The sequence below is a fragment of the Daphnia pulicaria genome, chromosome 4 (genome assembly GCF_021234035.1).
Source record: "Daphnia pulicaria isolate SC F1-1A chromosome 4, SC_F0-13Bv2, whole genome shotgun sequence".
In the NCBI taxonomy this organism is placed as follows: domain Eukaryota; kingdom Metazoa; phylum Arthropoda; class Branchiopoda; order Diplostraca; family Daphniidae; genus Daphnia; species Daphnia pulicaria.
In genome coordinates this window covers 15,913,313-15,933,312 of record NC_060916.1, presented here as the reverse complement: position 1 = coordinate 15,933,312, position 20,000 = coordinate 15,913,313, and the positions used below count along the sequence as shown (strand labels likewise).

The 20,000-nt window shown below is 50.9% G+C and overlaps 1 protein-coding gene and 3 non-coding genes across 4 annotated transcripts in view; all 4 read left to right on the top strand.

The window, feature by feature from the left end:
* Positions 1-2,617: 2,617 nt before the first annotated feature.
* LOC124337796 lies at positions 2,618-10,054 on the top strand. Its single transcript, XM_046791816.1, has one exon. The coding sequence runs from the start codon at positions 2,618-2,620 to the stop codon at positions 10,052-10,054; it is 7,437 nt and encodes a 2,478-aa protein (XP_046647772.1).
* Positions 10,055-14,840: 4,786 nt separating this feature from the next.
* Positions 14,841-17,135, top strand: LOC124338728. The gene has a single exon (XR_006917969.1). It is a non-coding gene; the product is annotated as a small subunit ribosomal RNA (ribosomal RNA).
* Positions 17,136-18,064: 929 nt separating this feature from the next.
* Positions 18,065-18,217, top strand: LOC124338723. The gene has a single exon (XR_006917964.1). It is a non-coding gene; the product is annotated as a 5.8S ribosomal RNA (ribosomal RNA).
* A 641-nt stretch (positions 18,218-18,858) lies between these two features.
* The window catches only part of LOC124338683, a 4,575-nt gene continuing 3,433 nt past the window's right edge, over positions 18,859-20,000 (top strand). Inside the window, exon 1 of the ribosomal RNA XR_006917928.1 lies at positions 18,859-20,000. This exon is cut by the window's right edge and continues 3,433 nt beyond it. This is a non-coding gene — a ribosomal RNA (large subunit ribosomal RNA).

Sequence of the window (20,000 nt, the reverse complement as noted above, 5' to 3'; positions counted from 1 at the left end):
TCCGTAGTCCCAGGATGGCCGGAAGATTGCAGCGTAGAAGAAGAAGCGCGTGCGGATTTTATCCATTGGGACTTAGAAGAAATTAGAGAGAATGGACTTAGAAGTAAATCCATTACTCGAGAAACCCAGAGGCTACCCACCCCAAACGGGCCAGCCGCGAAGACGATAAAGAGGCAAGACACGTGTCGCCCCGAGGCTACCCATTCCAAGTGGGCCCGCCGCGAAGAAGATAAAGGGCGAGACTCGCGCCTCCTATAGTCCGCATTAATTAAATGTTATAATTTGACAATGTTGTTATTACCATGCCTGTAATTATAGTTTACTTCACAGCGCCAATGCGGGCTAATAAATCACTCATTCACAAGCACTCAAACAGTAAGCATCTCTTTATTGATCTTCTTACTAGAGTCTTAGAGTCACCCCCTCGGCCTCGAAGCGCCGTTGTATTGAACACTGTTCAGGTTGCCAGCCTCAGTCGAGAGGCCAGCCTTTGTAAAACAACTTGTAAAGTTGGGACTTAGAATCGCTCTCGATTACGGGCATTCTAAGTGTCGGGACTCGGACACATCCGAAGGACTGACTGGAAGGAGCACACGCCTTGCTGTGCCTTCGAGTAGCACGGCACTCGCTCTCCTTCTCGGGCGCCTAGTACGACCAACCGTCGAACGGCCCCATCCCGGGACTAACCCACCTCTACTCCCGGCCAACTTGCAGTCGACTCTGCGAGCAGTTGGAACCGCTCGTCTATTCTGAGTTAGTGCCGAAGTAACTAACTTAGTCTGATTTGTCTTTGCAGGCCTGTACGAGAATTCACCCATTCTTCAGCCGAAGCAAGACTTACTTCTCCCGATCGAGATTAGAAAGTAAGTACCGATTGAGCGATCGATAGCTCTAGGTCCGGCCGAACAAACTGGGAGAAATCCCAGCGAAGTATCGCCGAGCTCACCGATATTTCACATGGTCCTTCGAACCGGTTATTAACCAAAGTAGAAACCGTGAAAGACGGTCCTGAAATCTGGTTAATACGGACCTAAAGTTGACGAAAACTAATCTCTTTCTGTTTATTTGCAGTGTCGAAATTCACGAGCAAAGACGCCCAAGCCAAGGTATTCGTGGCCGACCCACCCAGGGAGCTTAACGAATCTATCGCCAACATCAAGGCGTACGCTACAAAGCTCGTGACCGACGATAGCAAAGGGAAAATCAAGGACGCAAAGAGACAGGGCTGGAAGCTTCTCGAGGTCCTGTTTCCGATTGAGTTCTACGAACTCACAGGGGCAACTCCACCCTTGGCTTTGCAGACGGCAAAGCCTAAAAACAAGTGGGAGATCGCTAAAGCGGAGAAGTTGGAGAGAGAAGCCTTGGCATTCTTGACTCCCGAAGAGCGAGCTAAGTTCGACGAGGACGAAGCTCAAATTCGGAGGGAAAAAGAAGCGCAGAACGCTCTTCGACACGAGGTTCGCGCGGCCAAAAAGAGAAAGAGGGACGCAATTGAAGAGGCAAAGCTTCGCCTGTTAGAGAAGGAAGTGACGGAAAAGCGACTGGCGTACGAGCGCACTAAACGCCGTAGGGTTAACCCAGAAGCTGACCAAAGCAACTTGGTTGCCACGGTCGAGGTCCCGTTTGTCACACCAGACGGAGACCCGGTCCTTCCAGGAGACGCTTTGGCCAAACTGTGGTCGGCTTTGGCCACAGGGAAATTCGTCCTCCCGGGTACGGCAAACGACCCGGTAACCTCTGAGATTCAGGCAGTGCTGGCTAAGCACCTGGGTCAGGCAGAAACTCCACAGCCTTCGGCCGCGACGAGCCAGGCACAAACTCTGCAGCCAGTGGCCTCGACGAGCCAGGCACCGACACCAAAGGCCTCGACGAGCCAGGGTCGGAAGAAAGCGACGCCAAAGCGTACGGCGGCGAATAAGGGTAAGACGCTCGCTTCGAAAGGAGTGAACGTCGAGGCTCTGAAAACCCCGGCACTGCTTAGCCCCATTAGCCCCAAGCTAACGAAAGGCAAGGGGGCGGCCCGGCCGAAGTCCGGGACGAAAGCACCCGCTATAGACATAGACAAGCTAATAGCGGAAGCCACCACGAACTCAGTAAAGGTCATTTTGGACAAGTCTGACGGGTCACTCGCGGGAGTCAAACAGGTGAAAGCCTTAAAACCCGGGAGAAAATCACTGTTTAACCCTCCGTCAAAGGAGTTGGTGGAGGCAGCAGCGAAAGCATCGGCCCGGCGAAAGGGTCTTCGATCGGCGGCAGAAGGCGAGGTAAATCTAGCTGACGCAGCCAAAAATCTCTACGGGGAGGACTTGGAGGAGTTGCCTAGCGAAAAGGAGGACGAACTCCTAAAGGAACCGGCCCGAGCCCCGGTATCGGCAGAAGAGCTGCAGCCACGCCCGGTCTCGAGACGATCGGGCCAACGGATCGACTCAGGTGACGAATCAGATCCAGGACTACAGCTCACAGCCGAAGACGAGGAGGAGGCGCTCAAGGCGGCAGCTCTCAGCACCCTCCCAAAAGCGGCGCAATAGCCGTCTGAAAAATTGTAAAAACCTGTGGTTATCGATAATAAACACTTGTAGAAATTAAAAAATTGTGTCTGTCTTCTCATTTCGAATAAATGTTGCATTCCGATAAGAAACGATCGAAACGGAAGGGGAGCAAAGACGATACCCCTAACCGGCTAGCACTTCCGAAAGTCAACAAAGCTTTATTACTAGACCCGGATCAGTTAGAAGCAGAGTGTGATATAGCCATGAGACGGGTATTAGGGTTAGCGGAAAGCGAACCCGAGACTGGAGCGAAATCCAGACGAGCCCCAAGGAAAAATCCGGACGGTACGCTCAATGCACCAAGGAGTAGGCCATCGAGTAGGGCCTCAGACCGAAACCTAAGCGGCTCTCCGAAAATCATAAACATAGAGGGGCCCGATGAACCCCAGTCACCGAGAAATGGGCTAACGGTAGACGATGTTCAAAGACAGGCAGGCGCCCAGCCTTCGCCGGAAATACCGCCGCCGAATCTAGATGGGTTCGGAGTTACCCCAGATCGTAAGACTCTATCCGAATGGATGAGAGAAGAGTTCGCGAGGTTTAACGGTGAAATAACAGAAATCACTGGGCGACTGACGAAGACAGACGCAAAGGTAGCCGAGACAGTCAGCAGACTAGACGGTCATAAAGAGCAAATCAAAAGACTCAACACAGAAGTGCCGACGATAAGAACGACTGTAATGGGCCTCAGGAGCTCAATAGCCACAGACACAACCGCACGAATCGCGGCTATAGAAGCAAACATCGCAGCAACGATGCTGACGCAGAGGAATGCGACAGAGGCCCTGCAGACCCGAATGGTCGAGCATATTGAACGAGCAGTAGGGCAGCTCCAAAATAGCCTGAACGAACTAAGACAGACAGGAATTGCAGAGTTCGACGACACACAACTGAGAGTAGAGTTAAGACGCCTGGTCGAAGCCCAGGGCGAGGAAATCACGAACGGCCTGGCGCAGTCACTGGGCCAACACTCAGAAGAGGTGGGTCAGGCCATAGTAGAACTCAAAGTAAGGATGTCAAGGCTAGACACCAGGCTAAGGACGATTTATAGAGCCCAACAACCGCCGGCTCAAAGCCAGCAGCCAGAGGGTAGAAGGTCTCGGCAAGGGGCTCAAAGCCAACAGCCGGAGACCGGGAGAACCCGGCAGCAGCGAAACACTAGCAGATCACTCTGGGACGACTCAGAGGAAGAGGCAAGTGAAGAGAACGAGCCGACGGTAGGACGACCGACGTCAAGGGGAGGAACGGCATATAGTCAGCCTCCCCCATCATACCGCAGTGCCTTTACGGCAAGCGTACAAAGACCGGCATTTGGCCCAGCAGCAGCCCCGGCACCAGCCCCGGCTCCGGCTCCGGCGCCAGCCCCGGCACCAGCCCCGGCTCCGGCCCCGGCACCCGCCCCGGCACCAGCCCCGGCACCGGCACCGGCGCCAGCGCCAGCGGGACCGGCACCTCCGTATCATGCGGCAGGTAGACCATACGTCCCACCGCAAGCGCCAGACGACGTCAAACGAGAATTGACGCAAGAGCTCGAGCAGCTCAGGGAAGAGCTAACACAGGCTTATGCCCAGTACGGTCGTGCAAGGTCTGACGATGCCAGACAACACGAAAGAATTGCGTTCATGACGACCTATACGTATTACAAAACGGCAGTAGAAAACTTAATGCCCATGCTGACAACAGCAGAAAAAGCCGAACTACGACTGCAGCAACGCAGAGTAGAAGCAGAAAGACTGGGCATTGCCCCAGTACAGGCGCCGATGCCTGTACAGACGGCTAAGGTACGGTTATCACCGCCCAAGTTTGCGGGGGAGGTACTGAAATATCACGGTTGGCGACAGACGTGGAATACGTACGACAACAACCCGATATACACAGCCACCGAGAAAAGCCAAATGTTGGAGCAGGCTCTCGAAGGCGAAGCCGCCAATGCGACGGCGAGTTTCACGTTCACGGCGGAAACTTATAATACCATTCTCCAAGTACTGGCTGATAGGTTTGGCGACCCGAATCAGGCCATAGGAGAAAGAGAAGCCAAGCTACGAGAAGCGGCAAGCAAACCGGTGGGAGCGAACCCGACGTCCGCTCAGTTGCGAGAAAAACATATCGAGATATGTAATCAAAGGCAAGGCCTCCTGATCCAAGGCGTACAGCCGGCGACATTCGATTCGCACACGGCTAAGGAAATCTTGAACTCCCTACCAGGAGTGATAACAGAGAAATGGAGAATGGATTGGGGGCCAGAAAGAGCACCGACCTTAGACCAGGTCCTGCATCAACTCGATAGGTTGATCCGAATTAAATCATCGGAAGAAGCGTCGAGACGGGTCGACTATACCCAGACAACTCAGGCCAACGCAGCGAGCGTAGCCACAAAAACAATCAAGTTCAGAGACAAGACCCCGACGAGGCTTGCCTGCGTAATATGCAAAAGCGAAGCACACGCTGCGGGCGACTGCACGTTCGGAAACGCGGCCGAAAGGCGGAAAGTAGTGATGGACGCGGACAGATGCTTCAGATGTTTTGGTCAAGGCCACAGATACGTGGATTGTTCGGAGAGAAGAGCATGTCGGCACTGTTACTCCACCTCGCATGCGTCGGTCCTATGCCCGCACGAGAGAGAAAGTCGGGAGAGAACAAAAGGCAGGCCGGTACCGAGAACCGCCAGCAAATCTCCAAGTAAGCCTCGATCGGGCAAACCATTCATGCGACCGCCATCACCAACGCCATCGAGGACACCGTCAGCGGAACGATCGGTCAATGAGCAGTCGAATATAGGGGTAATAGAACCCAACGGCAAGGAAAAAATTTCCGCCGGAGTGTTACTGAACTTTGGAGCGAAAGCCAAAGCAGAAAAGACACAAGGAATAGAAGAATGGGTCCCACTGTTCGGAATATTCGACAGCGGTTGCGGTAATTCATTTATCACAGCAGCCCTAGTACGGAAGCTAAATGCAAAGGTCATTGGCAGGCAACGTATCAGAGTCTTGACATTTGGGTCTCACACACCCATCGACGAGTACTGCGATATTGTTCAAGTCACGATAGCCGGCATATCGAGAACAGTAACGGAAAAATTCATTGTCCGGGACCACATTCAAACACTCACACCATACACCGAGACGAAGCTTGGCGAGAGGTTGCTCAAAGAAGGCGAAACCTTGGCCGACCCGAGGCACAGAAGACCGTCTCAAGTCAAGACGATTGACATCCTAATTGGAAACAGTAACATGTACGAATTCATGTTACTGGAAGCACCGCGCAGGCACCGGAAAATAGTGGCGCATAACACTATCTTCGGTTGGACGATATCGGGCTCCTTAGGAGACCCGGGATACGAGACAGTAGCGTGCGTGGCCAAAGTAGAGATCGTGCCCGAAGAGCACGAGATCTCAAGTGTCGACAAACACTTTGCGGCCTTCTGGAGCCTTGAAAGTTTAGGTATCCCAAATAAGGAACTAACGGATGTCGAATTCATCCAAGCTTACATAGCTAGCATCGAAGCCGATGAAGAAGGGCGAGCCGTCGTACGGTATCCCTTCACCCAAGAGCGACCGGACTACGACTCATGTAGATCCATAGCCGACATAAGATTCGAAAATCTGTGGAAAAGCGACTCCTTCACTAAAGAGAAGCGAATACGATATCACGAAGTAATGATGTCCTACTTACGGGAAGGATTCATCGAAATAGCTGACCCGAACTACGATGGGCCAATGGCATTTTTGCCGAACAGACCGGTCGAGCGAGAAGACGCGGAAACCACAAAGATACGACCAGTCTTTGATGGATCGGTCCATCACAAGAACCGGCGCAGTTTCAACGCCAATCTTGAGATAGGACCAAACCTAAACCCAGACATCATGGGGATTCTAATGAGGTTTAGGCGATATTGCATAGCGTGGACGGCCGACATCGAGAAGGCGTTTTTGCAAATCAAAATCCACAAAGACCACGAGCAAATCGTGAGGTTTCTTTGGGTCGAAGACCCCGAAGCTGCCATACCCAAGGTGGTGGTCTACGCATGGAAGAGACTCACCTTTGGACTCGCATCGAGCCCATTTATACTCAGGGCCGTTCTAACCTGGCACCTGCAGAAGTACGAAACAGAGTACCCAGGCATCACAGCCAGGACTCTTAACCAAATCTATGTCGACGACTGGATGGGGGGAGCCGAAACTCCCGAACAAGCTGCCGAAGAGATAAGGCTGATAAGTCGAATCTTGGGGGAGATCAAGATGAAACTCTGTAAGTGGTCGACGAATTCGGCCGAGCTAACAAACTTACTACGGGGGGAGTTCGAATTCTCCTCCCGACCATCGAAATTGGGAATAGATGAGGTGTTCGAACATGCGGACAAAAAGGCTCTGGGAATCCTTTGGGACCCAGTAACCGACCAGTTCAAATTCAACGCCGATAAAATAATATCCGAGGCACGAAGGCTAGGAGAAGGGCTTACCAAGCGACAGCTGTTTAGCCTAGCGCTAACGCTATACGACCCGTTGGGCTTCGTGAACCCGGCGATATTGTCCGCGAAACGGGCGATGCAGATCTCATGGTTAGCCAACGGCAAATGGGATCAGATAGTGAACAGTTGCACCAATGAGAATTGGGAGGAGTTCATCAAAGGTCTCGAAGACCTACAGCTCATACGGATTCCTCGCTGGACGGGCATAGAGGTTAAGGAGCCTAGCGAACTCCACATCTTCTGCGATGCCAGCGAGGTAGGATATGGGGCCGTAGCATACGAAGTGCAAGGGACGACGATCGCCCTCATAGCAGCAAAATCAAAGGTGGCTCCGTTACCAAAAAAGGCAATGACCATCCCTCGGCTCGAACTGCTGAGTAACCTGATGGCGTCTATACTTGGCAAGTATATACGAGACCAACATCGGGTTGAACACAAAGCGCACATCTGGACCGATTCTCAGATAGCGACATGTTGGATCACGGCCACCAACAAAACCCCAGAAATCTGGGTACAAAACCGAGTCTCGAAGATCAGAGAATTCGGCGCAGAAATCCACTTCTGCGAAGGGACTCAGAACCCGGCTGATCTCCTCTCAAGGGGAGGCTCAGCAAAGGAAATCCAGAGATCGAACTGGTGGAAGGGCCCCGAATGGCTCCCGGAGTATGACAAGTATAAGCCGATCGAAATCAAGGCAAACCTCATTCAAACGGATATGGTCCGTCCGAAACACCCAGACTGGCGCAAAGAGTACAGCGACTGGGATAAAATGGTCAGAGCTCAGGCTATGATCCAAAGAGCAGTGGACGGCTTTAAAGGTAAAATGTACCGGCCTTCCCTCATTATCGAGCAAGTCCTGTTTGACATGGTTGACTTGAAGGAAATCAAGTTCAAAAAACCGGGATCGAGATGCCAGGTTTCATTCAAGCGACTCACATATGAGGAGCTACTCACGGCACGATACGCCTTGATAAGACACGCACAGATGGAGTCATACCCCGAGGATTACGATAGAATCGAGCGGGGGAAAGTCCCGAGAGACAAGATGTTCAGAAAGTTGAGACCGGTGTTCGACACGACGAATCGAATTATCAGGTGCAGGGGACGAGCCCAGGTACTGTTGGCAAGATATCATCTCGATGCATTGATCTTACTCCCGCCCGATCACTATATAACCACAGTCTTGCTACGCAAGCTGCATAGGAGGGTCGGGCACATGGGAATGAACGCCATGACCATGGAAGTCAGAAGCGAATTCTGGCTGCCCAAACACTGTCAGGTGATAAAAGACATCCTCAACCGATGCGTGAGATGTCAGAAGGTCAACGCAACAGCCTTCAGCGAAAAGCCAGCTCACTTGCCAATTGAACGGCTGAAAATATCCGATCCCTTTTCAGTCACCGGCATCGACATGGCCGGTCCGTACAATGTACTAGTAAACGAACCGAGTAAAGCGGTGATAGTCCAGCCAAGGACTGAGCCAGGAGTCCCCGAAGAGGAATCAGAATCATCCGACGAATCGGATGAAGAGTTGGTACCGGAGAGAGTCGGTGCCCTCGACAAGAAAAAGAAAAAGAAAAAGAAAGAAAAGAAACAACCCAAGTTTGCGATTGACGGGAGACAGATAGTCAAAGTGTACATAGTTATGTTCACTTGTGCCACGACAAGAGCCGTTCACCTAGAGGTAACTAGAGGAAAAAGTGCGGCGGCGTTCATTAACGCTTTCCGTCGGTTCTGCGCGTTGAAATACGCGCCAAGAACAGTCTATTCAGACAACGCGCTGGAATTCGATAGTACGGCAAGATACCTCAGAAGACTCTGGCAATGCAAGACAGTCTACGACTTCATGGCCAATAGAAACATCTCTTGGCGGTTCTCAGCGAGTGTAGCTCCCTGGTGGGGTGGCTTCTGGGAACGCATGATAAAGACCGTGAAGCAAGCGTTGCATAAGACCTTTAACCCGAAGCAGATGGACTTCGACATGTTCCATACGGTGATCACAGAGATCAGTGACATCGTAAACAACCGTCCGTTGGGATATATCGCTGGCGACGAAACGGCTCTAACTCCGAACCAGTTAATCAAAGGAGGCTTTGTAAACAAGTTCGACACCGAACCTCCGGAAGAGGAAGAACTGCTCGGCGCAGACTCCTTGTTTCTCACGAACAGAGAAGCCGCTAGACGAAAGCTAGTGGCAGACTGGTGGACAGAATTCGTCCCAACCTATCTGAAGGATCTAAATAGATTCCATCAAGAGCAAATACCGTCGAAGTCGGTCAAGCTAGGACAAGTAGTCTTGATCCACGTGGACTACGTCAAGCGAATCAATTGGAACATTGGGCGAGTGATCGAACTCATCAAGGGTCGAGATCACTTAGTCCGGAAAGTCAAGCTAGTCATGGTCGACTCAAAGGGCAAAACGTCAATCGTAAATAGACCTGTCCAGAACTTGTACCCTCTCGAAGTAGAACCAGGTATCATCGACGCAGACTTTGCCAAGAACCCGAGCAGATTTGGAGATCACGTAACCTCATCTGGGCAAGTATGTAAGAGAACTTACATGGGGGGAGTGTGGAATACCACGGCCCTCGGCGATGAGGCTACGGATTGCCGGCCACATGTGGCACAGCCACGAGAGGTAACGATTGCCTCGGCATTTGACGGAGTAACTGGGAAACGTCCGGGCAACGGTGATAAGGCTACGAGTCGCCGGCCACATGGGGCACAGCCGCGAGAGACAACGAGTGCCTCGGGTGTGGACGGTGGAGACACGAATCGTCCGTCGGATGTGGCACCGGCCACGGGAGTAAGACCACGACACGGTCAACCGAAGATGCCGGTGGTAAACTTACCGGCGTCGGCCGACCTCGAAAGGTCTAACCCGATAGAGTGGATAGATGACGAAGATCTAACACCCAAGCAGCTCAGAGCTGAAGTACGAAGACGCGACCGAGCGCAGGCAGCGTGGAGACCGAAGCCCGCTGCTAAGAATGCGACAGGGGTTGATCCGGACCAGCGCGAGGTGCTGGACGGATAAAACAGCTACAAGCCCCGCCGAATAATGCATGTAAACACCGACACAAATCGACGGTCCTCGGAAACCGTCGGACGGCAGGTCAAGCCCATGTGCCCGGCCTTTCTCTTAAAATGGGCCGTCAAACCAAGACATTATGCGGCGGAACATTAGCTACTTTCCTATGTAGGGAAGGCACCCCTGTTTATAAAATTTCTTAAAGTATGGACTTAGAAATATTTCGACGATTCAATCGAAATACTACCCCGGGGCAAGAGAGCAGACCGGGGTAGCAAATAACTATCAACTCGGTAAGATAGTCGGAGTAGTAGAGAGTCTGGTGTAGTACATTCAGCAAAGCTGGATGGCCAGACTGGAGTAAAATAGCCGGAGAGATAAAGAGCACTCCGGCGGATGGCATCCGTAGTCCCAGGATGGCCGGAAGATTGCAGCGTAGAAGAAGAAGCGCGTGCGGATTTTATCCATTGGGACTTAGAAGAAATTAGAGAGAATGGACTTAGAAGTAAATCCATTACTCGAGAAACCCAGAGGCTACCCACCCCAAACGGGCCAGCCGCGAAGACGATAAAGAGGCAAGACACGTGTCGCCCCGAGGCTACCCATTCCAAGTGGGCCCGCCGCGAAGAAGATAAAGGGCGAGACTCGCGCCTCCTATAGTCCGCATTAATTAAATGTTATAATTTGACAATGTTGTTATTACCATGCCTGTAATTATAGTTTACTTCACAGCGCCAATGCGGGCTAATAAATCACTCATTCACAAGCACTCAAACAGTAAGCATCTCTTTATTGATCTTCTTACTAGAGTCTTAGAGTCACCCCCTCGGCCTCGAAGCGCCGTTGTATTGAACACTGTTCAGGTTGCCAGCCTCAGTCGAGAGGCCAGCCTTTGTAAAACAACTTGTAAAGTTGGGACTTAGAATCGCTCTCGATTACGGGCATTCTAAGTGTCGGGACTCGGACACATCCGAAGGACTGACTGGAAGGAGCACACGCCTTGCTGTGCCTTCGAGTAGCACGGCACTCGCTCTCCTTCTCGGGCGCCTAGTACGACCAACCGTCGAACGGCCCCATCCCGGGACTAACCCACCTCTACTCCCGGCCAACTTGCAGTCGACTCTGCGAGCAGTTGGAACCGCTCGTCTATTCTGAGTTAGTGCCGAAGTAACTAACTTAGTCTGATTTGTCTTTGCAGGCCTGTACGAGAATTCACCCATTCTTCAGCCGAAGCAAGACTTACTTCTCCCGATCGAGATTAGAAAGTAAGTACCGATTGAGCGATCGATAGCTCTAGGTCCGGCCGAACAAACTGGGAGAAATCCCAGCGAAGTATCGCCGAGCTCACCGATATTTCACATATAGGGAAGAGGTTGTCGAGAAAGAAAAAGTTGAAAAATTTTCTAAGTCCTAAAATTTCCAAGACCGGTTTTTGGTGGTGACCGGGCGGCAGTTGAGCGGGCGGCCCGGCCTGAGCTCAGGTGAATGTCCGGCAAAAATTCGGAAATCGACTTTTTCGTACAGTTACTGCCCGGAACATCCACTACTTTCCTATATAGGGAAGAGGTTGTCGAAAAAAAGAAAGTTGAAAAATTTTCTAAGTCCGAAAAATTGAAAAATTTTTCTAAGTCCCGACGACGTGGTAGTGACGTGGTTGGCGGGACTTGGACGTATAAAGGCCGATGAAAAAAAATGGAAATGGAAATGAAAATTTCTCGATTTCCGACGACGGTGTTTGGCAACGACTCTCTCGCCCGGCCACTGGTCGGCGCGAGAGAGGAGTGAGCGAGACCCGTCGATTCGAAAAGAGAAGCCGTCACACCGTCGAGGCGTGGCGGCTCTCAAGTGGGTTGGTCGGGCGTGTCGTGATGACTCGCGACCGTAAAAAATTCCCACTCAAATTCTCCCATTTCCGACGACGGTGTTTGGCAACGACTCTCTCGCCCGGCCTCTGGTCGGCGCGAGAGAGGAGTGAGCGAGACCCGTCGATTCGAAAAAAAGCCGTCACACCGTCGAGGCGTGGCGGCTCTCAAATGGGTTGGTCGGGCGTGTCGTGATGACTTGCGACCGTAAAAAATTCCCACTCGTCGAAAATTTTCTAAGTCCCAACTTTGAAAACGACGGTTCCTGAAAGTCGGCTGGCGGTTGGATGGGGCAATGTCCCCGTCCAATCGCTAAAAATGAGCCGGAAAACGGAGACATTATGCGGCGGAACATTAGTGGTTTTCCTTAGTATAGAAGAGGTCTCGATTCCTAAACTCGGAAAAATTTTCAGAGTCCCAAAAATTTTCGAAGTGTCGAATAGTTTGGTTTCTCGAATTGAAATTTTTTTTCAAATTTGCGACATTACGACAAGCAGCGATTGTAAAGCCCGGTCCAAATTTTTCAAACGAGTCTTACTTCTTGTTAGTCCGCCTGGCCGATACCAAAGAATGGCCGACCGTCGACTATCGGGCGAATAGACGGGTGAAAGAAATAAAGTCGAAGCCGGTGGTTGGATAGATATCGAAGGGAAGGCGAAAGAGGCGAAAAGGAAAGCGCGAAATTTCTTTAGTAGCTTCGACGCAAAAACTTTGGTATCGACGGGGAGCTTTGGGAAATGAAACGAAGACGCAGAATGGGAAGTTGTCCGGTTCGGCGTTAGTTGTAGTTTCATTTCCACCGTAGCTGAGCTCCTTTCCGCCCGCCACTTCACATGATTTTAGTTTCGATTCCGTTCGATCGCGCTTGCACTGTCTTTGTTTTTTTTTTCACTGCTTGGATCGCGGCTTTGCTCTAACCAGTTTAGCCCCATGCGATCAAAAAGTCTTAAAAAAAAAAACCGTTGAACGGAGACGAACTCGATGAGCTGTCGGTGTGTGAAATATCATTCCTTCGGTAAAACCGTTTTCGAAATTTCCGATGGTCGGTATATGTAAAAATATATCCGAACCGCGATGTGGACGGGAATTCAAACGCCCGCTTCACCGATTGGTGCGACAGCTGAGAAGCTCGTCACTCGATCCAACGACTCTTGGTCGAAAAGTTCAGAAGAGGTGCGCGCGTCAAACATTTTTTTGGTTTCGGACGTTTCGTTTCTTCGGCACGTGTGGTTTGTCTGTGGCCGTCTGTGAGAGAAATCGGACGCTTGTTCTTTGTTATTTTACCGTAACGAGACAAGACGGGAAAGATTCTTTCTTCCAAACTTACGGCATCATAACCATCAGCGTTTACCGTCAGCGACGATACGGAAGAGAAAAGAAAATGGTGCGCGTCTTTTCACTTTTTGACACCGTATCAAAAAAAATTACCGTTCAGGCGGAAATGTGTGTGTGTGTGTGTGAGCCGAGAGATAAAAATAAAAAAGCCACCAAACAGAACGCTTTCAAATTATTTCGTGCGGCGTGCGCATATTTCACATTTTGCCGTTTGACGGAAGCTCGTTGTGTGGAACACAGAAGTGGAGATGGACGGAGTTGAAGGGGGGCGAAGACGGCCCGGTCGGACAAAGTCAAGAGATTGAAATATACGAGAGAATTGGGTGGAAGTGATGGCAAATCTATAAAATTCAAAAATCGGATGAGATGCGAGGACCGCAAAATGTGGCGTCGACTCTGACTCTCTTTTACTACGAACTTCCCTTCGACGGAAGATATCGAGAGCTGAGCTGAGCGCCCGCTGAGTATGGCCGGCGTAATTACAAACGAGTTACGGTTGGAGCTATATCGATTGTACGTATCCCGAACGTTCATCGAACAAGCCAGATCAACTCGGCGCCCGGTAAGATGTACGCTCAGTTATGGCCATGACACACGAAGGGAGAATTCAAACGGCTGTGAGTGTACGGCCCGCCCGGAGTTGTGTGTAGGCAGTGACCTCTCAAGAAAAAACGTAAAAAATTTTTTTTTGACAGTCACCGGTCTGCGACAAGTAATCAGTACGAAACTTGGGTGCAATGCAAAAAACATTTTGAGAATCCTTGCTTGACAACAACGAATCTAACACGATAAAAAAAACGATCCCCATCGGTGTACCGCTTGCTTTTCTCGCGCTTCGGCGCAGAATCGCTTATTCAGCTGCCCTTGGAATATGTTCGTTTCGTGCATACTTGATCTCGGTCATTCTTCGGTGAACTCTTAAAGAATTGCGCACTTTTATAGGGGTAGTCTGGTTGCTTGTCTCGACTTGAAATGATTTGTTTTTTTCCGCCCATGACTTTCTATACGATGCCTCTATGCTGGCCTCTGACCGCGGTTGTTCCGAGTTTTCTCTTTCTCTTCGAAAGTCTTTGCGGAAAATTCTGCCTCGTGTGACCGTTGAGCGGTGAGGTGTGTGTGTGTGTGTGTGTCGTGCGGGGTGATGCGAGAGTGTGCCTCGGCGGTGGAAAAATAAAAATAAAACTCTGAGCCCACAAAAATTTAAAAGATGTATGCTTGTCAGCTTAGTAAAGCAGGCTTGACTTATGAGCATACAGCACGCCACATATGACCGTCGAAAACCGTAATACGGGAAAAAAAGTTGATGAATATATCAAGACCGGTCGAATGAATCCGATTCACTTTGGGCTCATAGACCGTTGAATGGTCTTTGACTTTGGAAATTGAAATGAAAAAAATCCAACAAACGGATCGGATCGGTGTTTCTCTTCACTGGGACTCGCTGTGACACGCCAGGCGTTGCGATCAAAAATTTTAGTTTCCGAAGAAAAAGAAAAAAAACGAAAAACGTGTTGATTTGGTGTGTGTTTGGTGATGCGTGGGCGAAATAAAAACCCGCAACTCGCCGGATGCATATCAAACAAACATACACGAAATACCTGGTTGATCCTGCCAGTAGCATATGCTTGTCTCAAAGATTAAGCCATGCATGTCTAAGTACAAGCCGCTAGACGGCGAAACCGCGAATGGCTCAATAAATCAGTTATGGTTCCTTAGATCCACTCCATCCTACTTGGATAACTGTGGTAATTCTAGAGCTAATACATGCACTCGAGCCTCGACTGCGGGCTTTCGGGCTCGCAGAAGAGGTGCTTTTATTAGATCAAAACCAGTCGGGGCCGGGCTTTCGGGCTCGCGCACCGTACCAATTTTGGTGACTCTGGATAACTTCACGCCGATCGCACGGCCTTCGCGCCGGCGACGTATCTTTCAAATGTCTGCCTTATCAACTGTCGATGGTAGGTTACGCGCCTACCATGGTTGCAACGGGTAACGGGGAATCGGGGTTCGATTCCGGAGAGGGAGCCTGAGAAACGGCTACCACATCCAAGGAAGGCAGCAGGCGCGCAAATTACCCACTCCCGGCACGGGGAGGTAGTGACGAAAAATAACGATACGGGACTCTTCCGAGGCCCCGTGATTGGAATGAGTACACTTTAAATCCTTTAACGAGGAACCATTGGAGGGCAAGTCTGGTGCCAGCAGCCGCGGTAACTCCAGCTCCAATAGCGTATATTAAAGTTGTTGCGGTTAAAAAGCTCGTAGTCGGATGTCTGTCTTCGGCCGGGCGGCGCCGCTCTGAATCAAGGGTGTTGCGTTTCACGCTCTGGGAGCCCGGGTGTCAAAGCCCGACTCTCTTCACGGTCGGACAACATCGCCGGAGTGGTGGTCGGTGCGTCGTTGTTGTATCTGCGGCCAGAGTTGGAAAGTTCTTTCGGGTTCTTTTTTAAATTTTGGTCGTAGTTGACTCGATTCGCTCCACCCAGTCAATCGTTCGGGGTGCCCTTCACCGGGTGTCTCGGGCGGCCGGCAACGTTTACTTTGAACAAATTAGAGTGCTCAAAGCAGGTGTATCCCAACGCCTGAATATCGCAGCATGGAATGATGGAATAGGACCTCGGTCCGATTTTGCTGGTCTTTTACTTTTGGACCCGAGGTAATGGTCAATAGAGACGGACGGGGGCATTCGTACTGCGGCGACAGAGGTGAAATTCTTGGACCGCCGCAAGACGAACAACAGCGAAGGCATTTGCCAAGAATGTTTTCCTTGATCAAGAACGAAAGTTAGAGGTTCGAAGGCGATCAGATACCGCCCTAGTTCTAACCATAAACGATGCCAACCAGCAATCCGTCGGAGTTACTCCAATGACTCGACGGGCAGCTTCCGGGAAACCAAAGTCTTTGGGTTCCGGGGGAAGTATGGTTGCAAAGCTGAAACTTAAAGGAATTGACGGAAGGGCACCACCAGGAGTGGAGCCTGCGGCTTAATTTGACTCAACACGGGAAACCTCACCAGGCCCGGACACTGGAAGGATTGACAGATTGAGAGCTCTTTCTTGATTCGGTGGGTGGTGGTGCATGGCCGTTCTTAGTTGGTGGAGCGATTTGTCTGGTTAATTCCGATAACGAACGAGACTCTAGCCTGCTAAATAGGTGACGGGTTTTATCAATTGAAACCGAAGGGAGTACGGAGGCGTCGGGATCAGGTGGCGGCGATTCGGGTCTCGGTGGGACTGGTTCCTTTAGTGAGGCAATCTCTCGGCTTGGTTTCGTTGTGCTTTGTTCGTCGGGTGTACGGCCTTCACGGGTTGGTTGCCTGGCGGATGAGGTATGGCGGGGCTTTGTCGGGAATGTCTCGCGGGGGCTGGCTCTATTGTTATTCGGTCGTCGTCATCCCCGGCGATACCTTCTGCTCTCGCGTCCGTCACGCAGTCTTCTTAGAGGGACAAGCGGCGTCCAGCCGCGTGACAGTGAGCAATAACAGGTCTGTGATGCCCTTAGATGTCCTGGGCCGCACGCGCGCTACACTGAAGGAATCAGCGTGTTTCACTCTCCCTGTCCGAAAGGACCGGGTAACCGCTGAACCTCCTTCGTGGTTGGGATTGGGGACTGCAATGATCCCCATGAACCAGGAATCCCTAGTAGGCGCGGGTCACTAGCCCGCGTCGATTACGTCCCTGCCCTTTGTACACACCGCCCGTCGCTACTACCGATTGAATGATTTAGTGAGGCCTTCGGACGGGCTTGTCGGGGTGCCGTCGAGTGGGGAGCAATCTCTGCCCGTGCGGTGCCTACCAACGGCGAGACTGAAAGATGGTCGAACTTGATCCTTTAGAGGAAGTAAAAGTCGTAACAAGGTTTCCGTAGGTGAACCTGCGGAAGGATCATAAACGAACAAGACAAATGTTTTGCGCATATGGCTTTGGTTGAGCACGAAACAACTAAAAGTTGCAAAACAAAAAAACCCCATCAAAAGTCTTTCGGCGTAAGACATCGTATGAACTATGTGTGGGTTGACGGAAGAAAATCATTTATTTTGAACGGGTATCAGGCGCTCTGATGCGCGGTGGTTTAAAGCGGATTCGCCTTTTCAAATTGATTTTTCTTTCCTCTCGGCTCAAAAAAAAACACAAAGTCTTTCGATTTGGTCTATGGCCGTGAGCAAATTCTTCCTGCTTCGATGGTGAATGTCTCTATAGATTCATTCGACCTTTAGCGGCGCTCACAGTGTTGACGTTAGTAGAGTGAAGAATACGATAGCCCGCCTGGGCCGCGAGTACCGAAGGAACAATAAAGGAGATTTTATAAAGTCTTAGTCCCTAAATCAAACACTTTGAAAAATAAAAACTCGGTGGATGGAGAGTCGGAAAAAAAAAAACATCAAGATTTTGAACGGGTATCAGGCGCTCTGATGCGCGGTGGTTTAAAGCGGATACGCCCAATCGAAATTGTTTTTTTTTGTTTCTCTCTTCGTCTTCGGGATTTTTTGATTCTCGGTGGGGGACGAAAGTGTGAGACTTTACTCTGGACGTTCTTTTCGGGCGTAGATACTCGTGGTTGCGTGCGTGTGCGTCGTATAGACTAACACTCCAAAGCCCGACACTATGCCGTTGAAAACCGAATGTTTTTTAAGCTTGCCCTTCGCCCTCTCGATGAAGTAGGAAGAATTCAAAATCACAATAACACACTAAACCCAAATTCTAGTACGAGTGTTTATCGGAACATTTTCTTTCTGGCTTTCTTTCTCCGCCCTCGCATTCATTTGCTTGGGCGGGTTGGAGAAAAAGAGAGAAGAAAACGAATATGTCGTTTTATATACGACCCTGAACGGTGGATCACTAGGCTCGTGGATCGATGAAGAGCGCAGCAAAGTGCGCTAATCCATGCGAACTGCAGAACACATGGAGCATCGAAATCTTGAACGTAAATGGCGGCCCAGCTTCTCGCTCGGGCCACATCTGACTGAGGGTCGGTCGAATGATGAACGAACAGAGATTTTTTCAGTCTTGGTTTTGCATGTTGGGTCGCGGCGAGATTTATTTTTCACCCGGCCTGACCGCATAAAAGCTCCCGAATCTCTAACGTCTGGGTGCCGCGCGACTTAAGTGTCCGCGATGCCTCAAATACAAAAAAGGGGGAAAAATAAAAGAAGGTTCGCCCTGTTTTGTTTTTTTCCTCTCTATTCAAAAGAAACCTTTTTCGATGGCAAAACAGATGGGAAATTTTTGAGCCAACTCAAAAAAAAATTTTAGAAATAAACACATCTTCTCGAACAAGGTGTCGGCTGCGTGTGCGCGATATACCGCTTCAACGCGAGTTTAGTTGTGTGTGTGCGCCGGGCGTGTCGAAGTGTCGACCACCGCGAATTATCACTCACTCTAACCGCTCGTTATGCAAGCTTGGTTCGCGCACGACGCGTTGTTTCAATACAAAAAGCCGCAGGACGCCCTGTCACTTTTCGTAAATTAATTTTTGCGAATAACGAGAGACTCGCTTTATTTCGAAAAAAAAAAATTTGAACCGGCAATTATTCAATCTTTCCCGGCTTTAAAACGCCAAAGTCTGCCGAGCTAGATAAAGTGTTGTCTCCTTTTGAAAACAAACAATTCATTCTGACCTCAGTTTAGATGAGACTACCCGCTGAACTTAAGCATATCAGTAAGCGGAGGAAAAGAAACTAACAAGGATTCCCTTAGTAGCGGCGAGCGAACAGGGATGAGCCCAGCACCGAACCTCGCGCCCGGTTGAGCGGGTGCCGAGGAATGTGGTGTTCGGGAGGATCGTGCGCGTCTGTCCGGTATCTATCGTCCAAGTCTCCATGAACGGGGCGAGCAACCCACAGAGGGTGTCAGGCCCGTAGATAAGACGAGCCGAGACCGTGCATCGGATCCCTTCCCAAGAGTCGGGTTGCTTGAGCGTGCAGCCCTAAGCGGGAGGTAAACTCCTTCTAAGGCTAAATATCGCCACGAGACCGATAGCGAACAAGTACCGCGAGGGAAAGTTGAAAAGAACTTTGAAGAGAGAGTTCAAGAGTGCGTGAAACCGTTCAGGGGGTTAAACGGGTGGGCCCTCGAAGGTCGAACAAGTCCCCGCTCCCGGCACTTGGTTGTATGCCCTTAACGCTGCATGGAGACTGCCTGAATTGGCGGCTCTCTTGCATAAGTCGTTCTGCGATCGCAATAGCCACGCCAAGGTCCGCAAGTGGGGGGCCTAGTAGGACTCCGCGACCGACTGGGTGTCTGTTACACGGGGCGTCCGTTAGCGAGTTTCGTGGTTACCTTCGCGGGTGCCGCGATGACGAGCGCGGCGTTTCCCAACAGTACTGCCCGGTCGTGACCTGTCTCCTCCCGGGAGGTGTCGTAGCTTTTTTTTGTAAAAGAGAAAAAGTTGCGGTGCTCAACCTGTGGAGGCCCAGAGCGGAGAGTAGAAGTCGGGTCCCACCCGACCCGTCTTGAAACACGGACCAAGGAGTCTAACATGTGCGCAAGTCGTCGAGAAATTATCAAACTAAACTCGCGAGGCGCAATGAAAGTGAAGCGGCCCCGATGAGGGTGCATCCGCGAGGGGTGATCCCGTCTCGAACAGAGCGGGCGCAACCCCAGGGCGTCCGAATGCTCGCGAGATCTTTCCCCCTTAAAAGGGTTTGGTCGAGTCGGCCGGACGAACCCAGAGCGCACACGTTGGGACCCGAAAGATGGTGACCTATGCCTGGCCAGGACGAAGCCAGGGGAAACCCTGGTGGAGGTCCGCAGCGA